The sequence below is a fragment of the Triplophysa rosa genome, linkage group LG5 (assembly GCF_024868665.1).
Source record: "Triplophysa rosa linkage group LG5, Trosa_1v2, whole genome shotgun sequence".
In the NCBI taxonomy this organism is placed as follows: Eukaryota; Metazoa; Chordata; class Actinopteri; order Cypriniformes; family Nemacheilidae; genus Triplophysa; species Triplophysa rosa.
This window is the reverse complement of record NC_079894.1, coordinates 5,491,161-5,518,275: the sequence shown is the minus strand read 5'-3', so window position 1 is coordinate 5,518,275 and position 27,115 is coordinate 5,491,161. Positions and strand designations below refer to the sequence as shown.

Genomic DNA, 27,115 nt, shown 5'->3' with positions numbered 1-27,115 from the left:
CGGCGCAGACCGTTTGCTGTGTGACATCACATTACCGCGAGAGTATCGGAATGTCGACCACCTATCACGGCACTTTGCTGTCGGACTTAAATCGGTCTGCGCAGAGCCACATTAAGGCTGACATAAAAATCTTATAGTAACAATACTAAAGTATTTAAGTTATATAGTAGAGTTTAACTTCTCGTTAGGGTTAACAAAAAGGGTAAAATAATAGTTGAATAGCTATAAAAGCTCCAGTATAATGGTAGTACACAGATACCAAAACCCGAAACAAGACCTGGCATATTAAAGTATTTATTAGATGTTTTAACGATGTAGTATTTAATGTCACAGTATACAACTTCAACACAAATAAAAAGGAAATAAAACTGCCCAAAGCAAAAGTCCTGATTTAGATGACAAGGACACCAGGAATGAAGATGAATACATTTTTAAAGAGTTATTCACTGCACATTCACATATCTTCCTTGTATTTACATAAAAGTGTCTCACAATAACACTGAGAGGACGTTGACTGTTTTCATGACATTTGAAATAGCTAGAATAAGTGGAGATTAATAGTTTTCAGAAGCTGCAACACATCCAGCATAAAAAAACATGCCAAAATAACAAACATGAGAAATTCTGTAAACGCATTATTTTTGACATGCATGTGTTTCTGTTATTGGAGTGATATTGGTAAGTCAAAGCCACTGGCAAAGTACAGTACTGAAAGCATCCCTAAGATACTATTGCTTTGGCCGGCATTGCAAAATAGGCCTTTTTACAGTTTGAAAACTGTTTTAAATATGCAAGTGTCAATCAAATACATGATATTATAGCTACAATGTAGTTTCAGTAAAGTGAAGAAAAGCAACATCTTCGTAGCCAGCATTGAACCCAGATACATATTTGGCCTTTGACATTAATCTGCTGCATAATATTCATGAAATAAAGTACACACACTGTGGTAACATGCAGATCGCAAGAAAGAACAGGCCTTCCTCCCCTTAAAAAGCATTTATTCAAGTGCAGTCGTTTAATCTTTTAATTCCATTACGGGTCAGATAATTTTAGATTTGTCTGTACGCATTATTTCATGTAAGGGCTATGAGGCTTGTATTTGTAAAACAATATCTCACATTAAAAATCACATGAAAAAAGTAAACTGAGCACATATATTATGTTAAACATCTCCCGAGTAGTCAGCTGATCAAGTATAAGCACTCACATGAATGTAAAGGGGAAATCCCATGTCAACACAGCTGCATTTAGACATTGGATGGACAGAAGCCGTAGTGTGAACTACTGTTAATAATAGGAAGCATTATTTAGCTGCTCAAGATGCTCTTATGATTAATTGCTTGAGTTTCACATTTGCTGCTTTGGTTGAGAAGCCTCTCTTTCAATTTGAAACCTCTTTCTTGGTCCGATAACTCAATATGAAGTGCTCTTCCGCTTTATTGCTTAAAACAGCAAACAACTCACATTACAAGATTAAAAACAAAAGCAACATAAGAGCAACTCTGAACACATTCATTTAGCACAAAGGCCTTTTCTGCAAGAATCACACCTGATAAAGAGCAAAATATAATGCTCTACAACAGGGGGTTTGGAGAGAGAAACATTAGTATGTTGGAGGCCAAGAGCACTTTTGTCAAAGTACCATACATTCATTTGCTCAGCTCTTTAAAACATATAGACTAACAAAGAAATGTAGAATTACATTTTTTATTATATTTCTCTATATTTACCTTGCTTAGAGTAATGAACATGTGACTATATTAAGACCACGTATTAATAGTTTAAAATAATAAATAATACATTAAGGTCTAGGACACACAGACACATCATCCAGTTATGTTGCCTGAAGGGAAGCCATCATTTCATGGACTTCTAGCCTCCTCTCTCAGGTTCCCAAAACTCATCCGAAGGTTTTGCATTTATCCCCTGGCAAATGGAGGATGGGTGGAGCACGGGCTATGTCATAGGCAGGTAATGATTAAAAATCCATTCAACTCATTTTCAAAGAATAAAAAATGTCCCTCCCAAGTGTTTCATCAGACAAAATGTAACATCTCACATCAAAGCTTTAGCTCTTTCACGATTGTGAATGTACGGAGTAGTTTGGTGTGAACTTCTCCCATGCCAATCACTTACACGGAAGCCATCTTGTCATGAAATTGTGTAATGTTGCAGTTTTTGTCCCAAATTCTCTTGTCAGTTTGGATCTGTCTCTCTCTCTTTCAAGCTCAAGCCCATTCTGCAGGCTCTGCCCGTCTGTTACAGGACTTCAGATCAGACCAGCTGGGCTTTAGTACATCACGGCCAAGGCAGTAGGAGAGGAAGACGTGCCTGACCAGTGCTTACATAATGCATCCTCAAGAAAACATGCCAACTTCTCACAGTCTTCCTGCAGGACACAAGAAAAACAAGATGACATGCATGGTATTGTAACTTGTTGCCTTCTAATGCATAATAAAACAAACAAGAAGGAGTTGGTGACCATTATTTAAGTTTCCAAATAATAAAACCTGTTGGTTGTAAGATCTTGTGCTTACCTCACTAATAAAAGCATGATGAACTAATTCACTAGCCAAGTCTTTGGGAGTATCAGCTGAAGAAAAAAATGAAAATGTAGTCTGAAATATAACGCATATGCTTATTTTCCGTCAAGACAAATATAAAAAATATAAAGGACACAAAACTCATCATTTGCATGAAAAACATTAAGTCAAGGATATGGAGTTCGATTTCATAACGCTTCATAAATGCTCGCATAAACAAAGCCAAGAGAACATCAAAGCAAGTTAATGTTTACTTACATGGCAGAACATCACAGCTAAGCTGACGGTGAAGCCTGTCATCCATCTTTAAAAAGAGAGAGAGCTACAGAGAAAGAAAAGATGATGCAGAATGTTCACAGTTTATCTGAGGGTTAAAAAGCCAAACATAATAAACTCACATGACTCCTTGTGCCTTCCTCATTTGCTTCTAAATTACACTGAATCTGGACAACCTGTGTGGAAACAACAGGATTTAGATCTTAAGTGTTTTACACCTACATATGTAACATACGGTTTTATATTTGTCTGTATTAAATGTAATGTATCACAAAACAACAGAACCTTAAAAAGCGTATAAACCGATGTAACTGATGGAAGGTAAAAATACTATTTAAAAGTTAGTTTAAATATTGTTTGTACATGGACAACATGCATTGATCACGATTTCTGAGAAATGTTTAAACAGACGTCAGCATTTTTTAAATTGACCCATGTTCATCGTCATTATGTGTTCCCACTTTCTGTTTACCAATGGAGAACGATGTCACGGAGTATTCCATAATCAAAACCACTCCTGTTTCTTACCTTCCTGGTTTCAGTTTCTTGTGGTTCTGGGGTTGGCGTCTTCACTGTCTCCATTTGTTCCTGGGACATTGAAAGAGCGCGGGGGATGTGATGCGGTCGCTGGGAAGCAAAGTTCATCAGGGGGTATATGCCATTCCTGCAGAAGATAAAAGTTGTCGTTTCAAAACGTACAAGCATGGAAATGAAAACAAGTTTTAATCTAACATCAGCAGATTTTATCTATGACTCACTTCACATCCTCAAGGAATTTGTCCAGCTCAAGGGGAGAAACATGAGAATACCTTAAAAAACAAAAAACACACACAATACAAAATGAGACTACTGAAAATAAGAAACAATTGGAGACATCCCACGAAACTCACTTCAGATGAACTCCAGGTCGTTCACGATGATTAATCTCCGCCATGATGCCATTAGGATCATAAGACTTGGTCTTCTCTTCCACACAGTTCTCAGGAAGGAGATCTAGACAAAAGAAAAAATATTTAAGAAGACCTGAATCATAAACAAAGCACAGCAAATTACAATGCAACAGCACTTTTTCATTAGCTTTTATGGACCATCCATTATCTAAAATCAAAATGAAAGTACTTCTTAGTACGTAATGTATGAACAATGTTTTCCACATGCACTTACACTGGTTGTTGATAAAGCAGTGCGCAGCAAGCAGTTTTAAGGAGTGGACCTCAAACAACACTCTATGGAACAGCAGGTCATGAGCCGTGGGTCTCGTCTTGGCTTCTGTGCGTACACACGACTGGATGAATTCCTGTCAATGTAAAGCAGGGTTAGCCCAAACCACTTTAACTGAGCTCTATTAGTTATATAGTCAGTTAAAGTCTTTTACCCTCATTAGAGAGTCCTCAAGTAACTGTCCAGCATAGTCTATGGCCTCTTTTGAAACAGCAGTGTCTCCATTGGCCTGAATTTCCAACACTGCCATCTAAAGGTGGATGGGGAATAAAAAAATGAAACATTGATCTTAGTTTAATGCTGATCTGAAGGAGTGTTACATTATAATTATACTCGATTTGATAGTTGAAATAATTCTCAGACCTCTAAGGCACAGATGCCAAATGAAAATATATCAATGGCGTAGTCATCTTCGGCAACTGCGGACAGAGATATAAAAAGGTTATGAAACTGTTTTACATAAGAGTGGGGTCCAAAAGTAATGAAAATGCTTTTATTGCTTTTAAATGCCACTTTATTATTTTATACTTTCTAATAATTCATTTTCAATGTCATCTCTTTTGGACACAATTTACCTGAAAAGTTGTAGTGCCAATAGGAACTAAATTAGTAATAGTTTAAAGAAAGTAGAAAAGAAAAAGGAAACAATACAAACAATAGACAAAGAGGACAAGGCAGAAATACTATAAGAAATGGGTAACGATAAAGCAGATGTTGAGACTAAAAGAAAAAAGCATATTGGGACAGAATAGAGGCAGACATAAAGGTGGTAAAGCCATCAGAAACTCACGGCTGTATTCTGGAGCAAAAAAGTGCTGATTTCGCACTTCATCTCGATGCTGGTGCACATTCCCATGAATAGCCTCAGCAAATACTAAAGAAAAAGAGAGACGTTTAAAAGAGTTTAACATTACTACCAAACTTTATGCATGCAGTCGTATCAATAGAAGAACTACAACCAGTTAAACCATTTCAGGAAGGTCTCCGACACATGAAGCCCTTTCACATTTAAAACAAAAATAAACTGAAGGGTAAAGTGGTCTTTTCTTCTTTCGTGATGTATTTGATTGTGTAAACTGATAAGTGTGTGGATTTTTGGCCAATCCTGTGTATGCAAATGATTGTTTAAGAGGTAGGAAAGAAACGGTCTACTATGTGCCGTCTGTGTCATCTTTCTGAGATAACAACATTCCTCGTGGCATACAAAGCTAAGAGTGAACTCACCATTTACAAACAGCCTGTGCCAAACTGGAAAAGCAAAGAAAGACACAAACATCCCGTTAAAAGCTGTTCTGTTAGATCTGTTGTTCTATTTTGAGTTAAAGCTTACACAAATCCCCATCAGTCAAACCTGAGCCGATCTTTATGAGGCCGTTGTGCTGGATAAAGATGGTGTCACAGGTTAGGTTACCGTGGATAATGGGCGGATCGCATGAATGCAAGTAACTGAGCACAGGAAGAGCAAGCAGTTATCATGACATGCACATGCTGCCGATAAAATAACCTTTTAAACATATGGAAAATTATATTTTTCCAAACCAGTTTCTATTTTAAAGTAGTTTTAAAAGATGAAAAGTGTCCATAGCATTTGGAAATAAAAGTGCAAAATTGTCGTTAGCACAATACATATGCTTAGCTTACTAACAACGGCCTCAGTTAAGTTTGGACAAGATAATGAAACATAAAAACGTCATCTATAACAGCAGATTCAAGAAAATTAAAAAAAAAAAACGAAATACCTAAGTGCAGAGAGGATTTGTGTGCACCAACGCTTCCATGCCTGAGACACAGAAAGCACAAAACGAACTGTCAGTCTGTTGTTGATTTGCTCTATTCCTGCCAGAAGGTGGTGTTGTCCTCCAGCTTTGGTCAATTTAAATGATAGATTGAAATGTCTAACCTTCACATTCATAGTTTTGTGGTTTTTCTTGGTCTTCTTCAAAAACTGTTTAAGACTTCCAGATGACATGTATTCTGTGATAAAAATCACCTGTGTGACAGGAAATAAAAATCTAAACGTGTGAATCCAGAGCAAAGGTCACGTGAGCGCTTGTTGTATCAGGCGTTTTTGTATCTCACCCTTGCTCTGTTCTCTCTCATATCCAGCCAGTACTTGTGAAACTTCACAATGTTTGGATGCTCCACCTGCGTCAGGTTCTCAAACATCTCCCTTATCCTTTCCTGCATAAATACATCGACACAGAGATCGGTTTAGTTTGTCCTAAAACCTAGAAAAGAATACACATTTTGTTGGTATGGGTTGTGTAATATCACTTTCTTTGTACTGTTGTAGTAATTTGGTATAAACTTAGCTACTACAAAATAAAATAGAAAGTCTGTTAAGGTCTGAAAGTATTATCACCACTTCTTTCACTCACGAACCTCACAAAAAAACATGGTTGGTCAATAAACAAAGTTTGCCTACAGATTGGCATCATAACTTAAAGGGACAGTTCACCCAAAAATAAAAATGATGTGACTTTTTTCTTCTGTGGAACACAAAAAATATTTAGAGAAATGCCTCAGTGTTTTTGTGTTCATACAATGGAGGTCAGTGGAGGTGTTTGGTAACCAGTGTTCTTCAGAATATCTTCTTTTGTGTTCCTCAGAAGAAAGTCATACAGGTTTGGAATGACATGAGTGTAAATAAATGATGAACCGATTTTCATTTTGGGTGAACAGTCCCTTTAACATGTCCATGACACTTGGTTTAACATGACTATCCATCACAGATGTTTCTTAAAGGAGTAGTTCACCTTCAAAATGAAAATCATTTTAAAATGTAAAAAATGTAAAATCATTTACACGCCCTCTTGTCATTTCAAACCTGTATGACTTTCTTTCATCTGCAGAGCACAAAAGAAAAATGTTGGTAACAGAACAGCACAGCCCCTCATTCACTTTTATTGTAACCAATGCCAGTGAATGGGGGGCTGTTAACAACATTCTTCAAAATATCTTCTTTTGTGCTCTGTGGAAGGAAGGAAGTCATACAGGTTTGACATGACAAGAGGATGTGTAAATGATGACAGCATTTTCATTTGGAAAGTGAACTACTCCTTTAATGCATCAAAATGAGAGGCAACAAGCAAATTTACAAGAAAACGGCACACCAAGTATTGCGGGCAAGATATTTATGCCAAGTGTGGTCTTACCTCAAAGGACTTGAAAACCTTCTTGTCTGAAAACTCCACTTCATTCCACACAACCTCCACCCCCTCCTCAGTGTCCATGGCCAAGTACGCACTCTCAATTCCTGGGACATTGCCCTGACTGACCTAAACCAAGAAAAAAATTGGTTAGTGTGGTAAGACATTTTTAGGTGTAACACGCAGCATTCAAGTTTACACAAAGTACCATTTAACATATGGGGCAATATTTACTTTGTTGCACAAGGTTTTGCAGTGTTTGGAAACGTGGTATTTTAGTATCAAATTCTTGGTATTGTTAACACAGGAAATGTGTATTTCTGTAAGGAGAAGCAGTTGAGACACGCCCCTCTCCGCCTTCTGCCCCGCCCCCTGCTTCACAACTCTCAGAGAGCACGTTGTGACTTCGAAGTTCGACTGCATAAACTGAGCATGAAATCAACAGTCTTGTAATGTTTGCCCGTTGTTTCTGTTGTAATGTGGTAAATACAGATCATATTATGTATATATGTAATATATATATATATATTATGATCATCATAATAGGCTATACAAACAGACGTTCTGCTGTTTGCTCCCAAAACACTCTACCCCCATATTCTGAACAGAACCAGGCCTTTTTTTTCATAAAAAACACCCAATATTTTGTATGTTTTCCCATTTAAAGGCTAAATATTATCTCCTCCCAATGATCAACATCCATGTTTTGGAAACAGAAACAGCACGATGCAGTCCCACTGAGATGCAGCTGCACTATAGAAGTAAAATATTGCTGGACTTCACTATATCGTTCAAACATGATTGGAATTACTTCATTTTAAAGTAATTACTACTTTTATTAAAACTTATTTTTTTAAAACTACCCCTAGAATAAATGTTAAAACTCATAGTTACTCTGTAAAACTGTCAACCCTGTTACCCTCCGGGAAGACATAATCCTCCAAACATACATTAAAATTCATTATTTTCACTTGCACAAATGAAGCTTTTTAATGGTTTAAGAAACACGGCACCCAAAAATACAAATTCTGTCATCATTTACTTGATGATGTTGTTCCAAATCTGTATAAATTACTTTGTTCTGATGAACACAGAGAAAGATATTCGGAAGAATGCTTGCAACCAAACAGTTCATGGCCACTACTGTCTTCCATAGTAGGAAAAACTGCAATGGTAGTAAAAAGTGTCCCAGAACTGTTTGCTTTCCTACATTATTCAAAATATCTTCTTTTGTGTTCAACAGAACAAATACATGTATACAGATTTCGACTAAAGGGTGAGTAAATGAAGACAGAATTTTTATTTTTGGATGAACTGTCCCTTTAAAGGGATAGTTCACCGAAAAATGATTATCATTTACTCACCTTCGAGTTGTTCCAAATCTGTATACATTTCCTTGTTCTGATGAACGCAGAGAAAGATATTTGGAAGAATGCTTATAACCAGACAGATTTTGCCCCCCATTGACTCCCATAGTAGGAAAAATTACTTTATCACTTTTTTCTTCTGTTGAACACAAAGGAAGTCATTTTGAAGAATGTAGTACAGCAAACAGTTCTGGGGCACTTTTGACTACCATTGTATTTTTTCTACTATGGTAGTCAATGGGGGGTAAAATCTGTCTGGTTATAAGCATTCTTATGTGTTCATCATTTATACAGATTTGGAACAACTAATTTTTGGAATGAAGTATCCCTTTAAGTGTATCATTTCTCCATGTTGAATGTTAATAATCATTAACAATCATGCAAAGAAAACTTTTCAAGCGTTTCCATCAAACTGTAAATGGGATCCACAGAACGACCCCACTGATGCTGGCCGAGCACAGCAAAGCTGGGTTATGCAAGCGAGAGAACAAGGCCACAGAAAGCATGTCCAATTACTTTTGGAGTTAATTTATTCCCCATATGCTTCACCGACAGACGAGGAATGTCATTGAAAACAAAATAAACTTTTCCATTTCCTCTGTGAGCCAGTGAGTGTCCTTCCACTCAACTGGCGTCTCAATTACGGCCATTCAAAGACTCAGTATTTGTTTGTAGCCAAGTATGGTACATCAGTGATGCACATGTAAGATGTTACTAGCATTTACCATATTATGGTCTATTAGCCACAGTGTTTTTTTGCTATTCAAAAGCATATAAACAACTATAAGCACCTAAAGTCAACAGCTAAAAGACACACAGGCACAATTGTACACTTGTTGGACCCTGGTCTGTCTGGGTCTGTTTTTGATTTGGGAATAAAATGTTGAACAAATAACAGGGGGCCCATAAAACCAGGTGATATCATCTCAGTTAGCCCCTTCAAACATGAACCCACATAAAAAAAACGTAAGATTTTCATTTCCTGCCCCTTTATTCCATTCGCTTGTCACCCACATGTTTTTCTATTATTGCTTACTTTTATCCAGATAAAGGCGGGCTTTTCAATATCTAGCTATACAGTGCACTAAAAAGGGCTTTAGTTCAAGATACTAACCACAACTACACACAGGGCCCCCAAAGAAAGGGCTTAACATCCTGTTTGGGCACAAATACGGAGCCATTCTCTGCGGGGTGGCTACCTTTGTGATGAAGAAAGGTGACCCGTTTCACCGTCGTCACCGGTTTAACTTGACATACGGATTGACACATCAATCCGCTGCTGTAATGTTAGAACAAAGCTGTTTGTGTGACTGCATCAAGCTGGACCCCCAATCCAGATGTGAAAACAAACAACTCTTGTTAGCGAAAGTGCCAGTGGTCACTTAAGACCACCAAAACAACCCGAGGGCCCTCTACTCAGGGGTCCAGAGCTGAAGTAAACGAGACATCTAAACATGCTTGTCCACATTCCTGTAGGGAAAATTCTCAAAGAAATAAAGGAGATGAGCAGAACAGCTGTTATTCCCATTTGACGCCAACTGCCCAGTTCAGGAAACATGACACTTCGATGTGGATCTATTTATGGGCTAATGGAAATTGTCTTCTTTTGTTAAGGTACCATCCATGGACAGTCCAGGGGTTTTGAAGAAAAGTTCATCATTGGATTCCATGCCATTAGCTTGCTATTGATAGGCAGAAAAAGCCTCATGGAGATCAAATACCCCTTCTAAGACTAGAGGATTAAACAATACACTCAAAGGCTCCACAACGCTGGTTAAATTTTTTTAGACAGATTAAGGACCCTTTAAATCCTGGGTTAAAGTTCACCCAAAAATGAAAATTCTGTCATCATTTACTCGCGCCCTCAATTGTTTCAAACCTGTATAAATTTCTTTGTTATCCTGAACACAAAGAACGATATTTGGAAGAACGTTAGTAATCAAACAGTTCTGGGTCACCATTGACTACTAGGAAAAGAAACTACTATTGGAGTCAATGGTGCCCCAGAACTGTTTGGTTTCCACATTCTTCAAAATGTCTTCTTTTGTGTTCAACAGAACAAAGAAATGTATACAGGATAAATAATGACATCATTTTCATTTTGGGGTGAACTATCCATTTAAAAGCAATGTTTCACACTTCTAAAAGGGTGTTGTGAAGCCCGAGCTCCACTTCTACGTCACGTGACTATCCTGAATAGAGACGTCAAAAGTATAAGGTGTAAAACAAAGAGCTTACACATATACAGTGTGAATACCTGTTTAACCATGATTTTGTAAACTTTGAATTACTAATACTAACCCAGGGTAACGGAGAGTCCAACACCTGGCAGTCACGCATAGGGAGTACTTAGTGTCAACAAACGCAATAAGCCTTCGAGTAAAAACTGTCACACTTGTCAAGCTTTTATTGCACCCTCTACTACCTTGAGCTGTATTGTGTAACTCGACTGACAAACTGAGCTGAGAGAAGCGACGCACTTTCAGCTCCTGCCTCGAGGGCATCCCTCTCCCAAAGGGCTCAAACCTTTTATCTCGTATTCACGATTGAAAAAAGACTTGGCAAGTTGGCAATATCAGCAGTTACTGATGAATAGAGCTGCTTTCGGGGAAAACTGAGTAAAGTAGGTGTGTGTTGTAAGCCAAGAATTCATGGAGTTCACATTATTGAAAGCAGGTCTATAGTTGCACCCTATTGTAGATACAATGTTTGAGAGCTTTGTGTGCGTTCAGTCAAGATCGGTGGAAAGTATTTTTTGTTAACCAGAGAGGCAAACCTGCATTCAGAGCAGCTGTGTCTGTAATGCAGATATTACATAAACCTGAACATTAGGGAACATCTGGCCAATGCAGGTGACAACCTATTACATCAGGCCTCGACCAAACAAAACTTTTGATCTAAAGGCGCATGCTTAAATGTTTCACATTTGTTTCGTAGACAAAACATAATTGTGCAAACACACTAGTTCCTAGTAAAAAACAATGTTTTTTACATGTACATTACATTTATGCATTTGGCAGACGATTTTATCCAAAGCTACTCACATTGCATTACATTTGTATCTGAGTATGTGCATTCCCTGGGTTCGAACCCATGACCGTGGCATTGCTAACGCTATGCTCTATCCACTGAGCTAGAGGAAAACTACTAATTAACTTACTTAATAATAATAGTAATAAGGTATAATAATAATCATAATTATTATTATTTACTGTTTTGGAAATAGATGACTGAATAATTATAAAGAAGTATACAAGAGCCCAGCATACAGTGGATAGAAACATATTGGCAAAGGGTGACTAGACCGTACTAAAAAATGTGAAAATATAATACATTAATTCTTAATTTTTCTGAATTCCCATGGCTAGAAGAGATATGTCAGTTTTGAGTTTACTATTAACATTTAACACAAAATATTAATAAATGTATTAATAAATAAATATAGATAAAAAGATCATTAAATAAATAGATAGATAAGTAAGTGACCACCCACTTTTAAATGATTGCGAAAATATAGCGAAGTAACATTTATAGCTATACCTGTAGTTATATGTAGATCTTTTCTTCGAAATCTGTCTCTCTACATTGCCGAGACACTGTGGGGAAGAACTCGGACAGTGCATTCTTGGAAAACCAAGAACTTCCAGTACCTGGAGGCTTTTTGTCAAGAACAGTGGGCAGCTTTACAGACCCAGTACAGACCAGAGACTCGCGCAACTATAACAAAAGTAAATTGTGCTGTTCTGAGAGCTCTGTCTTTGAACGAGTGCTTTATACACACCGGATCAATGCTGACGGAATAGAAATGATCATAAACTGTGGCTGGTACAATATGTATGGGCAACAACAGACGTCATAAAAAAAGAGAGCGGAGAAGAACAATCGAGAAAAGTAAACAAAGAGCATTTTGGAAAGAAACATCATGATGTGATGTGTTAGTCACCGCGCTCACGACACATGAATGGCCATCATTGTGACAATGAAGATGTGGGAAGTCATAGTGTGAATAGAGTGTTCCCCTTACTGTGGTTTAGGGATGTGGCAGTGATGAAATTTTCCCACCGGTTAATCGACATGTAAAAACACCGGTAGTACAGGTGACATCGGGGGTGAGGGGTTTGCTGTGGGGTGGTCGAAGATGCGGGCGTGCGCATGACGCATTTTTTTTTTTTTTTTATTTTTGTTATTTTTGTATTTTTATTTTTTTTATTTATTGTTGGTTTATTTTTTTTTTTATTAAAACACACAAAACTACATAAAAGTACAATGTCATTTGCTTATATTAAACACAGACCTTACAAAACGAATAACCACTGCACGCACTATGCAAAAAATAAGAAACGAATATAAAAAACCTTAAAGTCAGATAGGTTCCCTTTAATAAAACGAATAATCACGACACACATCAAGCATCAAAATAAATAGGAAACGAAATTAAAAAACCTTTACGTTAAATAAGTTGCCTAAAACAAAACGAGCAATCACGGCACACACTGTGCAAAAAACAAATGAATAAGGAATGAATAAGAAAGGGAATACGATACGAAACGAAAAACGTTTGTGATGAATAAATGAATAAGAAACGAATAAGAAAGGAATAGCCGAAACGAAAAACGTTTATGGTAAATAAATGGCAAAGCACTGGCTTTTTAAAATTAGATCAAAAAGAATATTAAAAAGTAACCGGCTCTTGATGACAGTGCTTACATATTCTAATATGTTCTTTGACAGAAAAGCTTCCACCATCGTCTTGTCAGTCAGCACTTCACCCTCCTCACATGATGAATGAAATCTAACTCCTGCTGCTGATCTTTGCTGCGACACTTGTTCCGCTGAATACAGCAGCCGCGTTCAGATGCGCAGTCTGGCCTTTAACTAAACCAAGCGATTTATTACTATAACAATTCTAAATGACGGTGGGGGTCGGTTCCGCGGTGGACAAGTGACAACAAGCCTACTGTGGTTCTATTACTGATTTTTACTAATATTACTTCATGTGAAGGTTCTGAGAAATTAAAGCTGTATTTTTCATTCCTCTGTTAGAACAAGCTTTAATATGAGAAAGGAAAGAAGTTCATAAGTGTTGGATGGTCACCATACGGTTCCAATACTGCATGGGAAAAAATTATGCTTGCACATAATAACATGCATATAATGCAGAGAATCCAACTAACCATATAATGGTGCACAGTTAGGTCAAAATATACTTGTCAACTATTAAAATAGAGTAGAAAATAGTTTTCATATCATTTGTTGTTGACATCAAAGACTCAATTCATGTGTTACTCTTGCCAAATTAGACGGATATCAATCAATATGAGCGGGCTGTATGACAGCCTGACATCTTAGAAAACAAAAGCACAATAGATTCAAATAAATCAATCCATAAGACCAAGACTACATTACACACAGGTTGACTTGCTGACAGGATAAAGTATATGATGGATGATTTCAGGTAGTTATTCAACCCCCTCCGGTATTAGCAAAGTTAAACGCTGAATGGAATTCCATGTATACACAGTATGCGTGTCATCTGTGAATTCTTACAGTTTCGATACACTTACAGAGAGCCAGTCACATGAGATTCTTTTAAAGGGGTCATATGACACGGCTAAAATGAATATTATCGTTTGTTTTAGATGCAATTCAATGTGTATACACGATTTAAGGTTCAAAAACGCTGTATTTTCCACATACTGTGCTTGTTTGATTCTACTATTTGCCCCGCTTCTCTGAAACGCACGGATTTTTAACAAAGCTATGATTGGCCAGTTAACCAGTGTGTAGTGATTGGTCGAATACTGCAAGCGGGTGGCGGAAATGTAACGCCTCTTACCATATTTGGAACATCAGGTTCCAAAGCAATTGTACTGACAGTACTGACTTGCGTATACTGTACATTTGGGCGGTCTTAGTCAACTCATACCACAAACTGAGGTGGATTTGTGGGGGTGTGGATACACGAGGCGTTTCAGGCAGGTCTGGGTGAGCATTCGCTTTTAGATAGAATGCGTCTTTTGTTCAGACACTTTTATTTTTGCAATTTTACGTGTCTAATACATGCACGGGCAACTTATAACACACCAAAGACACAGAAAAACACGTGTTCGCGCCATATGACCCCTTTAAGATGGAGCATGCACCGATTCATGATTCATGAAAACAACCTATCACGTATTAACTTTTCTGAATAGTAGCATTGTATCAACAGACTAGAGAAGCGAGCAGATTACTCTTGCAGAATAAATCTGACACCAGAAAAGGCTGAATCTTACACAAGCTGCATATAAGGTGGTAAAGGTGTAGTCCTGTAGCAAAGATACAACGTCACCAATAACACAGTTGTGACTGATCTTCTAAAAGACACTTTCATAAAAAAGAAAAGTTACAGAACACGTAGGGTCCTGAGATACAACTATGAAGATTATACATTGAGATATTAATGTAATACAGCTACCCGTGAGGTTGCTGCCAGAGGAGAGTAAAAGAGCTGAACACAAAAGGTTATACACATTTTATTTGTGTAAATGACACATGCAAGTGCCATGATTTTACAACCTACAACTCGATGAATTCGCCTCCAGCATAACTCTTAAATGTCAACTGCACTTCAGCGTATTCAAACTTGCCTTCAGTTACCCTTAAATACAGCCTGTGTAATTATACCTTTTGGAGCTTGAGAGCCCCTGGTTACTGTATTTCTCCAGCATAATGGTCAGAAAGCAACATGAACAGTCTTTAAAATGTCCCATTTTTGGTTTTAAAACTAAAGTCATGGCCTTAGGTTCTGACTTAAGTAAGTAGGTGAGTAGACTACAGAATTTGTATTAATGGGTGAACGGTTCCTTAAGAGAAAAAAACAGAGGTCTAATGTTTCAAAACAAGCCTCTAAACATGAGTACTTTTAACCATAATGATGCGATCAGAAAACCCTGCAATGCATGTCATAGTCTAATGCATTTATTTACTTTTGGAGTCTGATTTACTATGTGAAACAGAAATCCTTCCCTGACATTTAAGTTGTCCTAGGATACTAACACAGCCTGAAGTCTGGGGCTGGCATATTCCACTAGAACCAATGCCAAGAGTAAATCCAAGTGGACCTATATGAAAACCTTGATAATATAAGGTGTTAAAGAAAGATAAGCAGAGGTCTGAATGAGAATGTCTACAGTCTCAGAAGGTCCTTTGGCTTGGTCAAGCTATACAAGACATGCAAGTAATTGAATATGTACACATCTTGCCTCACCTCTGTGTTTGTAAGCAGAGTCCCATCGTAACTGAAATAACATGCATACATGGTTTACGTTCATTCGTTTTCCACAAAAACTGGACTAAAACGTTTCCATGGCAATTTACCTGGGATTGTTGTTTTAGTTTAACTGAAATCGAAAATGTACAGTGGACACAAACACACATAATGTTATTGATTTCCTAGAACCTGAGCAATACAACAAGCAAATGAGAGAAACACTGTGCGGATGCTTAGTGTATTAAGACAGATGGCGCTTACTGGGTTTTATTTACATTGGCCATTAGCCAAGCCTCACTCACTCCCAGTCTCTCCCTCTCTCTCCCTCTCACAGCGCAGTAAGTGTATTCTGCTAATAGGAGGGGAATGTGTGTTTCTTTCCACTGGGCTAATAATTAGGGCAAATGCACAAATGCATAATGACCACCTTTTAATAAGTGAGTGTGTCTGTAACCTGTGATTGTCTGATAATGACCACAAACAATCACCACGTTCACACAACAACACAACACAGTCTTCTCACGTCACACAATTCCCACACAGACGGTGCGAACATAGCCAAAAATTAGACAGGCACAATGGAAAAAGCTGCTAATAATACTTTCAATTATGTGACTGTTCTGTCAAATCACAAAAAAATGTGTGTAAAAAGTGGAAATGATTGCGAAGTAGGCCAAAGTGACACAGTGTCTACACCGGACTAAGCGCGGCGCGACAAGACAAGACAAAAGAAAATAAAACTCATTAGAACACATTATAATTTTTCATTCGCGTCCCGTGTAGACATGGTGTCAGCTTTACACGGATCATTATTTTGTAAATGTTGGACCCGCTGAATCATCTGCACAACACTCACTGTCAGGGACAAAAAAAGGCACATTCTTTTCTGAGAAATGACAAAAGACTCTAACCAACAGTGGAACATGCAAACTACCCACTTACATGCTTATTTACCTGTGAAACCTCAAGCAGGTTGTTTGCATTTTTCACAAATGGATGTGGAATCTGCTGTCATTGTGCGGACTGAATTGAAAAGACAAGCTAAATGCTTAAAGGGTTAGTTCAATCAAAAATGAAAATTTTGTCATCATTTACTCACACTCAGGTTGTTTTAAACCTGAATAAAATAGCAATTTTCAGTTCTGTGAAATCATCCCCTACTACAGGGGTCGGCAAGTAAGTTTGTCATCAGGTTAAAAAAAAACAAATTCGCCGCTAGATGGCGGGCCAGAACATAGTCAAAGGATAATTTAAGAACTTAATTGATGAAAAATGCAACTAGAATAGCCTACTTTTAAAAATATAGTTAGTTATTATATAATTATATATAATTACATAATAGTAATATAATTATTATAATTATTATTTAACGTAGCCTATTTTTTACACTCCTCACTTACTAAACTGGACCTTTAAAGTTAGCCTGGTAATACCAAACTCTGCTACTTCGCTTTGCTTCGTAGACAGAGTCTGGAAGGGCATAATTGACAAGCGTTTACTTTCTCGGGTGGGGGGGTTGGGGGGGGGCGCTAGTCTGAAGTTTCAAATCATTGGTGTACCCGTAAGCCAATCACATAACGTTTGGTTATGACTAGGGGTGTAACGATACTAGTGATGGGAAGTTCGGATCATTTTACTGACTCGGACCTTTGAGTCTTGTTCAGCAAAATAATTAAAATGTTACATGTTACTTTCCTAACACATCTACTACTTATGCAAACGTTGATCACATTACAAACAATACAAAACTATAATGCTATAAGAAACAGAAAAGATTAATTCATTGTTTACCTGGGTCTTTAGTCTATGATTAGCTCACCACACCTCTTATCTGACAAGTCTTCGGGTTTGACTCGTTCGTTCATCATGTGACAGCTTCGTAAGCTAAACCAATGCAGTCTGAGCCGGAAAGAGAATTGATTAGTTCATCTCCCGAGTCTTCGGGTTTGAGTCGTTCGTTCGTTATCACGTGACAGCCCTGTACGCTTAAAGGGGTCATATGGCGGAAGTACGTGTTTTTCTGTGTTTTGGTGTGTTATAAGTTGCCCATGCATGTATTAGACTCGTAAAATTGCACAAATGAAAGTGTGGGAACAAAAGATGCATTCTATCTAAAAGTGAATGCTCAACCAGACTTGCCTGAAACGCCTCGTGTAACCACACCCAGGCGAATCTACGTAACTACGTAACATGATTTGACTAAGACCGCCCAAATCTACACGTAGTTAAGGTGGGCGTAACTGTAAATCTCATAGTATTGTCTGTCAGTACAATTGCTTTGGAACCTGATGTTCCAAATATGGTAAGAGGCGTTACATTTCCGTGAAATGCATGCAGTATTTGACCAATCACTACGCACTGGTGAACTGGCCAATCATAGCACACCTCGCTTTTCAGAGCGATGAGCTTTGTAAAAAATCAGCGCGTTTCAGAGAGGCGGTGCAAAGAGGAGATACAAACATGCACGGTATATGGAAAATACAACTTTTTTTAAACTTTAAATGGTGTATACACATTGCGTTACATCTAAAACAAACAATAATATTTGTTTTAGCTGTGCAATATGACTCAACCAGAGCCGGAAAGAGAATTGATTAGTTCATCTTTCGAGTCTTCTGGTTTGAGTCGTTCGTTCATCACGTGACAGCCCTGTACGCTTAACCAATGCAGTCTGAGCCGGAAAGAGAATTGAATAGTTCATCTTTCGAGTCTTCGGGTTTGAGTCGTTTTGTCACTAATTCCAGTACAGGACCCATAGAATGTTGCGCAATGCGCATGCGCAACTGAACAAATCACTCCCCGAGACGACTCGGTCTTCCCGAGCCACATTAAAGATTCGTTCAAAATGAACGAATCGTTCAAGAACGACCCATCACTAAACGATACTTCGTATTACGATATTTCGCGATGCAAAAATGTTACGATGAGCATCGTAGAGAGATGGGAATATTTTACGATATGTTTAATTCTATTCGTTCAGCAGTCAATACGCTACCTACTCTGCGCCAGCGCGTCACGTGTGCTTATCTCACATATGCGGTAGAGAGAGAAGCACAAGACACAATCTGTGTCTCCAAGTGGTTTACAAAGCGTCATATTTTCCTTCACAATCGCCGTTAAAACACAGCAACCTTGAAGCGTGACTGCAGGTGAGTCACCCCGAGTCACTCATTACAAAGGCAGCACAAACGTTTTTAAATGCCAATGTTAATTTATCCGCTAACGTGAGCTGCTGCATAACGTAAGCCAAAAGAAACCAGCGCTGTTCCGATCAGAGAAGCGATGAAGTGAGTCGTAACTGTATATTAAAAGATCGAATGACATGCTAAAAAACAAGTATGTGATTTGCATGATTGAAGAAATGTAATACAGTTTATGTAATAATTATGTCTTTTTGAAAGATTTTTCTCATTCATTACTGTCTCAAGCAAAGACAGCGCAGCTTCAAAGAGACACGAGCCAATAGCGCTTGAGCGTGAGCTCTGTCAGAGCGTTTCATTGGTTGAATGTACTGAACGAACACGCCCTTCACTGAACGAACGAGTCAATTGAGTCAAAATGAGACTGAATGAACTGCTACATGTCGTTCATGGTCTAATATTCTCTGTGTTACAACAATGCATATCCAGTAGTTACTCAACTTTTCTGAAAAATAAAGGTAATGGTAACCTGGTTTAATTTAATTCCAATTTAATTGCAATGTCGAAACAGTTAAATCTTTGTATGGAACATTTAATTACACCAATTAAATGAGTTAATCCAGATAGATTTTAGTAGACTAATATAATGTAGATTTCGTCGACTAAAACTATGATAAATTGGGATGACTAAAACTAAATTGCATTTTAGTCAAAAGACTGACTAAAACGAATTAATTTGCTGTCAAAATTGACACTGATCTTAACTCTAATTTCAGTTAAGCCTTAAAATGTTAAAATTCTTTATTAAGTTGTATGTGCAACAAAATAAGTTACTGAAATTGTTAATATTTTGAAAATAAATGTTATTTGAATTTCAGTTTCATTTTTGAATTTTGTTCAAAATATCGAGATGTGTATCGTATCGTGAACCCAGCATTGAGATCGAATGCACCTCAATTCAAAATGTGAACCAAACACTCTTCTTGTTCGGGCTTCAGTTGGCAAATGCAGGGAATATTCTCCACAACAGAGCGAATAGCATCCCGTGTCTCCATGTCCGCTGTCGTTTTAGATTTCCCTAACCTAAACTACAATCTTAAATTCGGCGCTTAGAGTCTACGTCACGGCTCTCAGCCCGCCCTCTGTTCGTTGGTTGGACGGCTGGTGCAGAGCCAGAGATAATCTGGGAGCTGGTTTGCTATATCAGACGGAGTACAGAAGCGAACTGAAATTGAGCGGAAGTACGTAGTCAGGCTACTTTAAAGTGGCCTTCCACTCCAAACAGAGGCACGAAAGCGCAAGATTGAAGCACTGACAGCAAGCTATGCACACAGCAGCAGGGTCCTAGTGCGGGGCTTCACAGATCAACAGAAAGTGACAAGTACGTCCTAAAAGCGTTTTGGGTAATCGCACGACACAACCGGCTATTCACTGACGCAGAGGTTTTCAAAGCTGAAACTGAATTTGCTTTGTTATTGTTCACGTGTTGGTGCTGAGGCCCCGCGTTATAAGCCATCGTTTCAATGCTTCACTGTTATTTTTTTTCATACCCCATATTTCATGACGGCTATTTTAGGAGTGTGTCTAGCTATCGACAGACTCCTTTGAATCTTTCATAACTTTTCAAATTAAAAGCTCTCAATTCATTTCAAAATAAAACATTTCTGGAAAAACGTTCTCTTACTTTTATTTTGAAGGCAAATTCACTAAAGACGTGATTGTGACATATCCATTTCAGAACCAGCTGTGGGCAAAATAATGCTGCTGGCGCGGGCCAGATATTATTGCTGGCCGGCCAGTTTTGGCCCGCGGGGCCGCCTGTTGCCGACCCCTGCCCTACCATATTAGGAAAAAAATATTGTATCTTTTGAACACAAAGTGATATATTTTGAAGAATTTAGGAAAACAAACAGTTCTGGGGCACCTTTGACTACCATTTAATTTGACCTACTATGGCAGGCAATGATGTCACAGAATTGAAAATTGCTAACATTCTTCCAAATATCTTTCTCTGTGTTTATCAGAACAAAGTTATTTTTATACAGGTATGAAATGACGTGAGGCTGAGTAAATGATTGGGTGACCTATCACTTTAACCCTCATGTTGTGTTCGGGTCATATTGACCCCCCCAAAAAATTATTTTACTCAACAATACTAGTTAATGTTATTGGATTGGACTGAAATTTGGTGACTTTGTTTATTTAATATTTGCAAAAAAATATGGAAATAATGCTTTTTCATGCATAACTAAGATGCGTAAGCTCAGATCAATGAAGCCTACGATTAATCAGTTCGATAAAGAAACACAAAACCAGTATTAACTGAAAGAAAACAAGTTGACAAAAAGATTGAATCCAATATTTGGTGATATATAGCATATCGAGTGATTTATAAGATCACTTTGGTAGGCGGGTCATTTTGACACGGGAACACCACAAGTGTGATTCTGTGCCATTTTGTACACAATTAAAGCATTTCAAAACAAACTTCCTGGTTAAACAAATTGGTCTAGATTAAAGTAGGCTAGTGTGAACAACAAGCAAATTTTGGTCATATTTTATTTAATTTGGCAAAATTATTGCCAAAAATACTTTTTTCAGTCAAAGACTGAGGTGCCTAAACTCAGATTAACTAGGCCTAAAATTAATCTGTTTGAAAAAGAAACACAAAACCAGTCCTAAATGAAAGAAAACAAGTTGACAAAAAGATTGAATCCAATACGTGTTGATACAACTCGAGGGTGAGTTAATGATGACAGAATTTTTATTTCTTGGTGATCTGTCCCTTTAAATGACTTATAATTACTCAATCTAAACCAAACCAGCTGATCAACTGTAACAAGCACTGCATTTTGAAGTGGAGGGAAAACACGATACGTATTTGACTAATTTGAAAAGGTCCCTGCCAAAGTTAAAACCAAACCTATGCCCTTTGATACAATGAACACAAATAAATTCTTTGAAGTCAATGATATGAGTGTCTCTGAAGTATGTTAATACAGCAATATCCTTTATTTCCCAGTATAGTGCCATGTCAAAAGACGTGTTTCCTTAGAAAATATCCAGTAATAATATTAAAAAGCTAAACAGACAACATGCAGTATGTTCTGTAAATTCTGTCTTGAATTGTGTAGATGTGTGTGTCTTTGTGTGAGAGAGAGTTAGACACACCGATGTTCTGCATGCTGCGCAGAATGACTAAATCAATGCAGATTTCTGTCTGTGAGGGTGCCTGTATCTTTAAGAAGGTTGTTAATACAGACAGCCATGAAACGGCGTTGCCTTTGGGAATATCTGACGGTCACAGATCGAACATTTTATTAGCATTTCTCATTAGACACACCAGGTGAACTTTAGTCCTACTGCACAGCTTCAGAGGCTCATTATTCTCCTCCCTTTACTCATGTCATGCCCTTAGCAAAGTGATGATAGCCTGGCTTTTTTAATCTCCGAGACGTGACTCATATAGCAAGGTCAAGAAATTTGCAATCTGTTGGGTTTACAAATAAAGCACTGATGCTACAGATGTGATAATGCTGCTATGTTTAGTTTTACAAAGTCTTTCACACTTCAATAAATCATATTATTGCTTTTTTTATAAAGTAAGTCCTGCATTATATGTCACTTTGGATAAAAGCATGAGTTCAATGCATGACTGTAATTTTCTGCATACTCCACTTCAGCATTCATAGTGTCAGAGTCTTTGCAGCATGAAGTGAGCGTGAAAGAAAGCTGGAGCAGAGTGATCTTAGAATACTTTAAGCATATTGCTGTCGCTCCGCTCCACTCACGTTTTCTGTTCCAGTCTGTGAGTTGCTTGGCTACACACACAAAGAATGATGCTTTGGCTTCTTTTCCAACTTTTTTCATTAGCATAGAAAGAATATATGAATTATCTGACAAAATGTCTGAAACGTAATGACTCAATATAAAAATAAAAGCTCTGCCATCATTTACTCACCCTCTTGTTATTTCAAACCTGTATGACTTTCTTGCATCTGCAGAACACATATTTAAAAAAATGTTGGTAACCGAACAATGGCGGTAACCATTGACTTGCATTGGTTTTGTGTCCATACAATAGAAGTGAATGGGTACCGCTGTTGTTTGGTTAACAACATTCTTTTATATCGTATAAGATGATAAAAGGATGGAATTTTATTATAAATGTATCTGTGTACAAATGAGCAAAATAAGTCATTTAATAGACATCTGGAATGGCATGAAAGTGAGTAAATATTTAATTTTTGGGAGAACTGTTCCTTTAAATCGCTTCATAATTTAAACTGTAGGGAGGAAACCAGCTGAAAAGTTAGCAAGCATCAATACCTCATATTAGTTAAAGAAAATTTATTAAAGGGGTCATATGTCGCGAACACGTGTTTTTCTGTGTCTTTGGTGTGTTTGGTGTGATGTTGCCCATGCATGTATTAGACACGTAAAATTGCAAAAATGAAAGTGTCGGAACAAAAAAAGCATTCTATCTAAAAGCGAATGCTCACCCAGACCTGCCTGAAACGCCTCGTGTAACCACACCCCCACAAATCCACCTCAGTGGTATCAGTTGACTAAGACTGCCCAAATGTTAACGCAAGTCAGTACTGTCAGCACTATTGCCTTGGAACCTGATGTTTCAAATATGGTAAGAGGCGTTACTTTCTGTCACATGCTTGCAGTATTCGACCAATCACTACGCACTGGTTAACTGGCCAATCATAGAACACCTTGCTTTTCAGAGCTTTGTTAAAAATCTGCGCGTTTCAGAGAGTCGGGGCAAAGAGGAGATGCAAACAAGCACGGTATGTGGAAAATACAGCATTTTTTAACCTTAAATCGTGTATGCACATTTCATTACATCTAAAACAAACCATAATATTCATTTTAGCTGTGTCATATGACTCCTTTAATGTGTCAAATAAAATAAGCAAAGATAGGTTTTTATTAGACTCTACTGTGGCGAACATGTCTTCTAAGAAACAGCAAAAACGATGGAAAAACAGTTGCATAACATTAGTGTTTAAGAGCTGTGCCAAGCTGGCTGGAATCAAAGAAGTCTCTCCAATAATGGTTCCATTCTACCACCTCAATTACAGCATGACTCAAAAATGTGCTAATTCACACTTGCCACTGTACATGTCACAACAGACTACAACAGAGAGGGAATACAAGCTAATTTAAACGAAACTCAATTAAACCAACAAGTAGACCTAGTTTTTGGACTTTCTTAATGTTTTAGTGTATTATAGCCATGTGAAAAATCACAAGCGGTTTAGAGCATCATCGGTCTCCCAGCTGCCGGCTGACTAATTTTCACCTGGTGTTTCTCATTCACACACATGTGCTTGGTGATAATTGAGTGCAGGGGCTGAACTATTATACACATGTTTAAAGAGGACAACTCCGTTGATGTGTCACTTTCCTTGATAGTGTGCTTTCGTGATTCAGGAGCTCGCCGTTATGATTCCTCAATTGAATTCATTCACAAAATTATTTTATATCGTCTTACTCTATAGTCGCATGGCATACATTTTCGAAACAGGTTACTGACAGATGACTCACACAACTCCCAGCATTACAGCCTGCAGAACAGAGACGTCTGACTGACACATTCCTCTCCATGTAAAAGTAGTGAGTGAGGAAATAAAAGATTCAATGCAAACCAAACATTCATTCTTGTTGTACAAACACATCTGTCTTGTTGGCCAACACTTTTGGGCTTTGGCACCCTTTTACAACGCTGACGCAATAAGAACGTGGGCCACACACTAGTAACAGTCCTACACTTACGGCTATTCGCAAAGAGGAAAATGTGCTTCAGCCTCGTTGTCCCACTGTTTTTATCCAATTTTGGATCTTTATTGTTACTCTGTGTCAAGAAAAATGAACATGCAACTTTAACCACACCTGTTGAGACTAACCCCTAATCTTAGAGAAAGTCGGAAGGGCTAGATGAATAAATAAATTCATGTAAGATGCACTTATGTTACACGCCTTTGTGGTAATATTTCATGAGTAAACTAATAGTTTCACAGAGAATACTACAAATAACACGTGGTTGAAAGAGGTGTTTCTGACGTTACACTGTCCTGTTATAGATAGGCTGAACGTGTGCTAGGACTGATAAGGTTTTAGTATACTGTAACTGTGGCTTATCTTTTAAACCTGATCTCTTGACGCTTTAACGTGCAATATCAACACGTTATCTCAGGCAACAGCAACATAACAAACTAATAAAAAACTTGTAAAATCTGTAACTTACTAATGGATACATTGTATCGCTTTAAGTGCGCGTGCGCAGAGGGGGAGGGGCTGGACGCGAGTTCCCATGTTTACATTACATTCCTCAAAAAACTTGCTTGAGAACTTCTAAAATGTTTCCTGTTGTCGTTTAAAAAAGTTTTGCTTGACATCAAAGTACACGTGCGTCGATATACGCACACTGCTTTTCGAAACGGTTCATTCAGTATGCAGAAAAGAAACTATAACAGCTGCAAATCACTGTCATCTGTGTCCATGTGGAGAAACCCAACTAGACACCCACATCTGGTCTTATTTTATGTCGGCGAAATACACTGCATTGTCAATTCTAAAGCGTTTGACACTCAAAACACATGTGCAGCCCGATCAAGCCATCGCTTTTAAAAGAAACCTGGCATGTTGCATATGTGTGACGGTGTTTACCTGCTCCCGTCTCTTCTGCCAGCGGCCGCAGGGGCTTTCTTCCAGGATTTCACTCTCATCTTCACTCTCTTCCTCTTTACCTCCCGACCCCGAGATCTTCTCCGGGACGGACATAGTCATTTTACCCGTGCGTGCTCCCTTTAATGGCTCCTTTAAGACCAACTGTGCACACAGCACCTACTACGATTTACAGCGATACTGTAGCTGCAAACGTGTATCATTGACTGATATCGAAGAGTGCTGGTCTCCGTTAGGGTGTGTATTAAAACCGCCAAGCACATGAAATAATGCAACATATAGGTAAAATGATACGAGTCGTGAAGGCTGTTTTTTAAGCGCGGTAAAATAGTCAGTGTTACGGTGAACGTAATCCCATCCTTAAGGATTCCTGGAGGAAGGATAAAGCTCCTTTTTGCAGTCTCGTACGTGAGAAACGTGTACGTTTCAATGCCCTGCAAGCGTCGTTTCATATCCCCTCAGCTTTTCCGACTGGCTGGAGCGCTGTGAATTTCCCCTTTTTAGTATGCTACCGTAAAGCTTGGACAACATGCACAGTCATCGCATATGGGATCGTGTCGCAAAGACAGACATTTCAATGCATGTTAGATTGCTCAGTCTCTGACGCATTGTACACATTAAAAGCGTTCCAGAGTCACATAACACAAATAATGCAATCAAAAATGATAAAGTCTACACATATTTGTAACCTCAAAACACTCAAGTCAAGTCAAATATACTCATTAACAGTGGGTGTAAAGTTACGCGAAGCTGACTGTGTGTAATTTTGTCTTCAAGTCAAGGCTTGCGTAGTTGTAGCATAATTGTTGTAACTGGTATTTAAATGGGTCAGTTATGGTGTGTAGGCATGCTTGCAAACATTTCACTGCCTCTTTTAACACCCTTTCTCACAATCACATATATCTTTGTGTAATTACACCCCCCCCAAACACACACTTACAGTTTCTACAGTTCACTCTATTGTGAAATGCCTTGGAATGTTGCATGAGGAAGCAAGATGAAAGTGTGTATAGATTCGTAGGTTTGCATCAATCACCAAAAAGCAATAAATAAGCAGTGATATTACACTTGTTCTGTCTGTAGAGATGGCATACAGACGCACTGACATTCACTACTGATTTGCACTTTTCAAAGGTTAAACAATTGCACAGAATGTTGTAAATAACATAACATTGTGCTTTATTGTATTTCCTCATACTGGATTAAGCAGTTTGCAAAACGCAGAGTTCCCGAAAGCAACTTTTCATATATGATTCCAGTAAATTAAAAGCAACTTCTGTTCAATAGAATGTAAAATTATATTTCTTATTTAAAGAGTTTTATTACAGATAATTCCTAAAATATTAATTAAAACAGCTTTTTATTAATATTATTCTACCAAATACTCTCTCTGAAAAGCAATTCTACTTTAGGATCTCTGGGGTAATATCTACCTGAACAATTTTTTCTGCCATTTCTTGCCTAC

The 27,115-nt window shown here is 37.9% G+C and overlaps 1 protein-coding gene across 1 annotated transcript; it reads right to left on the bottom strand.

The window, feature by feature from the left end:
• Positions 1 to 280: 280 nt before the first annotated feature.
• nrbp2a (nuclear receptor binding protein 2a) lies at positions 281 to 26,202 on the bottom strand. The gene is made up of 18 exons (XM_057334500.1): positions 25,633 to 26,202; positions 7,199 to 7,321; positions 6,123 to 6,224; positions 5,944 to 6,033; positions 5,783 to 5,823; positions 5,395 to 5,489; positions 5,268 to 5,291; positions 4,834 to 4,917; positions 4,407 to 4,462; positions 4,198 to 4,293; positions 3,987 to 4,119; positions 3,713 to 3,815; positions 3,581 to 3,631; positions 3,351 to 3,486; positions 2,945 to 2,998; positions 2,805 to 2,868; positions 2,541 to 2,596; positions 281 to 2,392 (listed from the first exon to the last, which is right to left on the bottom strand). The coding sequence occupies exons 1-18, from the start codon at positions 25,750 to 25,752 to the stop codon at positions 2,294 to 2,296; spliced, it is 1,527 nt and encodes a 508-aa protein (XP_057190483.1). The 5' UTR covers positions 25,753 to 26,202; the 3' UTR covers positions 281 to 2,293.
• Positions 26,203 to 27,115: the final 913 nt, after the last annotated feature.

Bases quoted from the DNA above. Each gene is read 5' to 3' on its own strand.
- nrbp2a (XM_057334500.1), bottom strand. From the start codon at position 25,752: ATGACTATGTCCGTCCCGGAGAAGATCTCGGGGTCGGGAGGTAAAGAG. The intron at 5,824-5,943 runs GTTAGACATTTC...TCTGTGTCTCAG, and splicing joins ACAAAACTATGAATGTGAAG to GCATGGAAGCGTTGGTGCAC. The intron at 3,816-3,986 runs GTAAGTGCATGT...TCTTTTGTCTAG, and splicing joins CTGCTTTATCAACAACCAGT to ATCTCCTTCCTGAGAACTGT.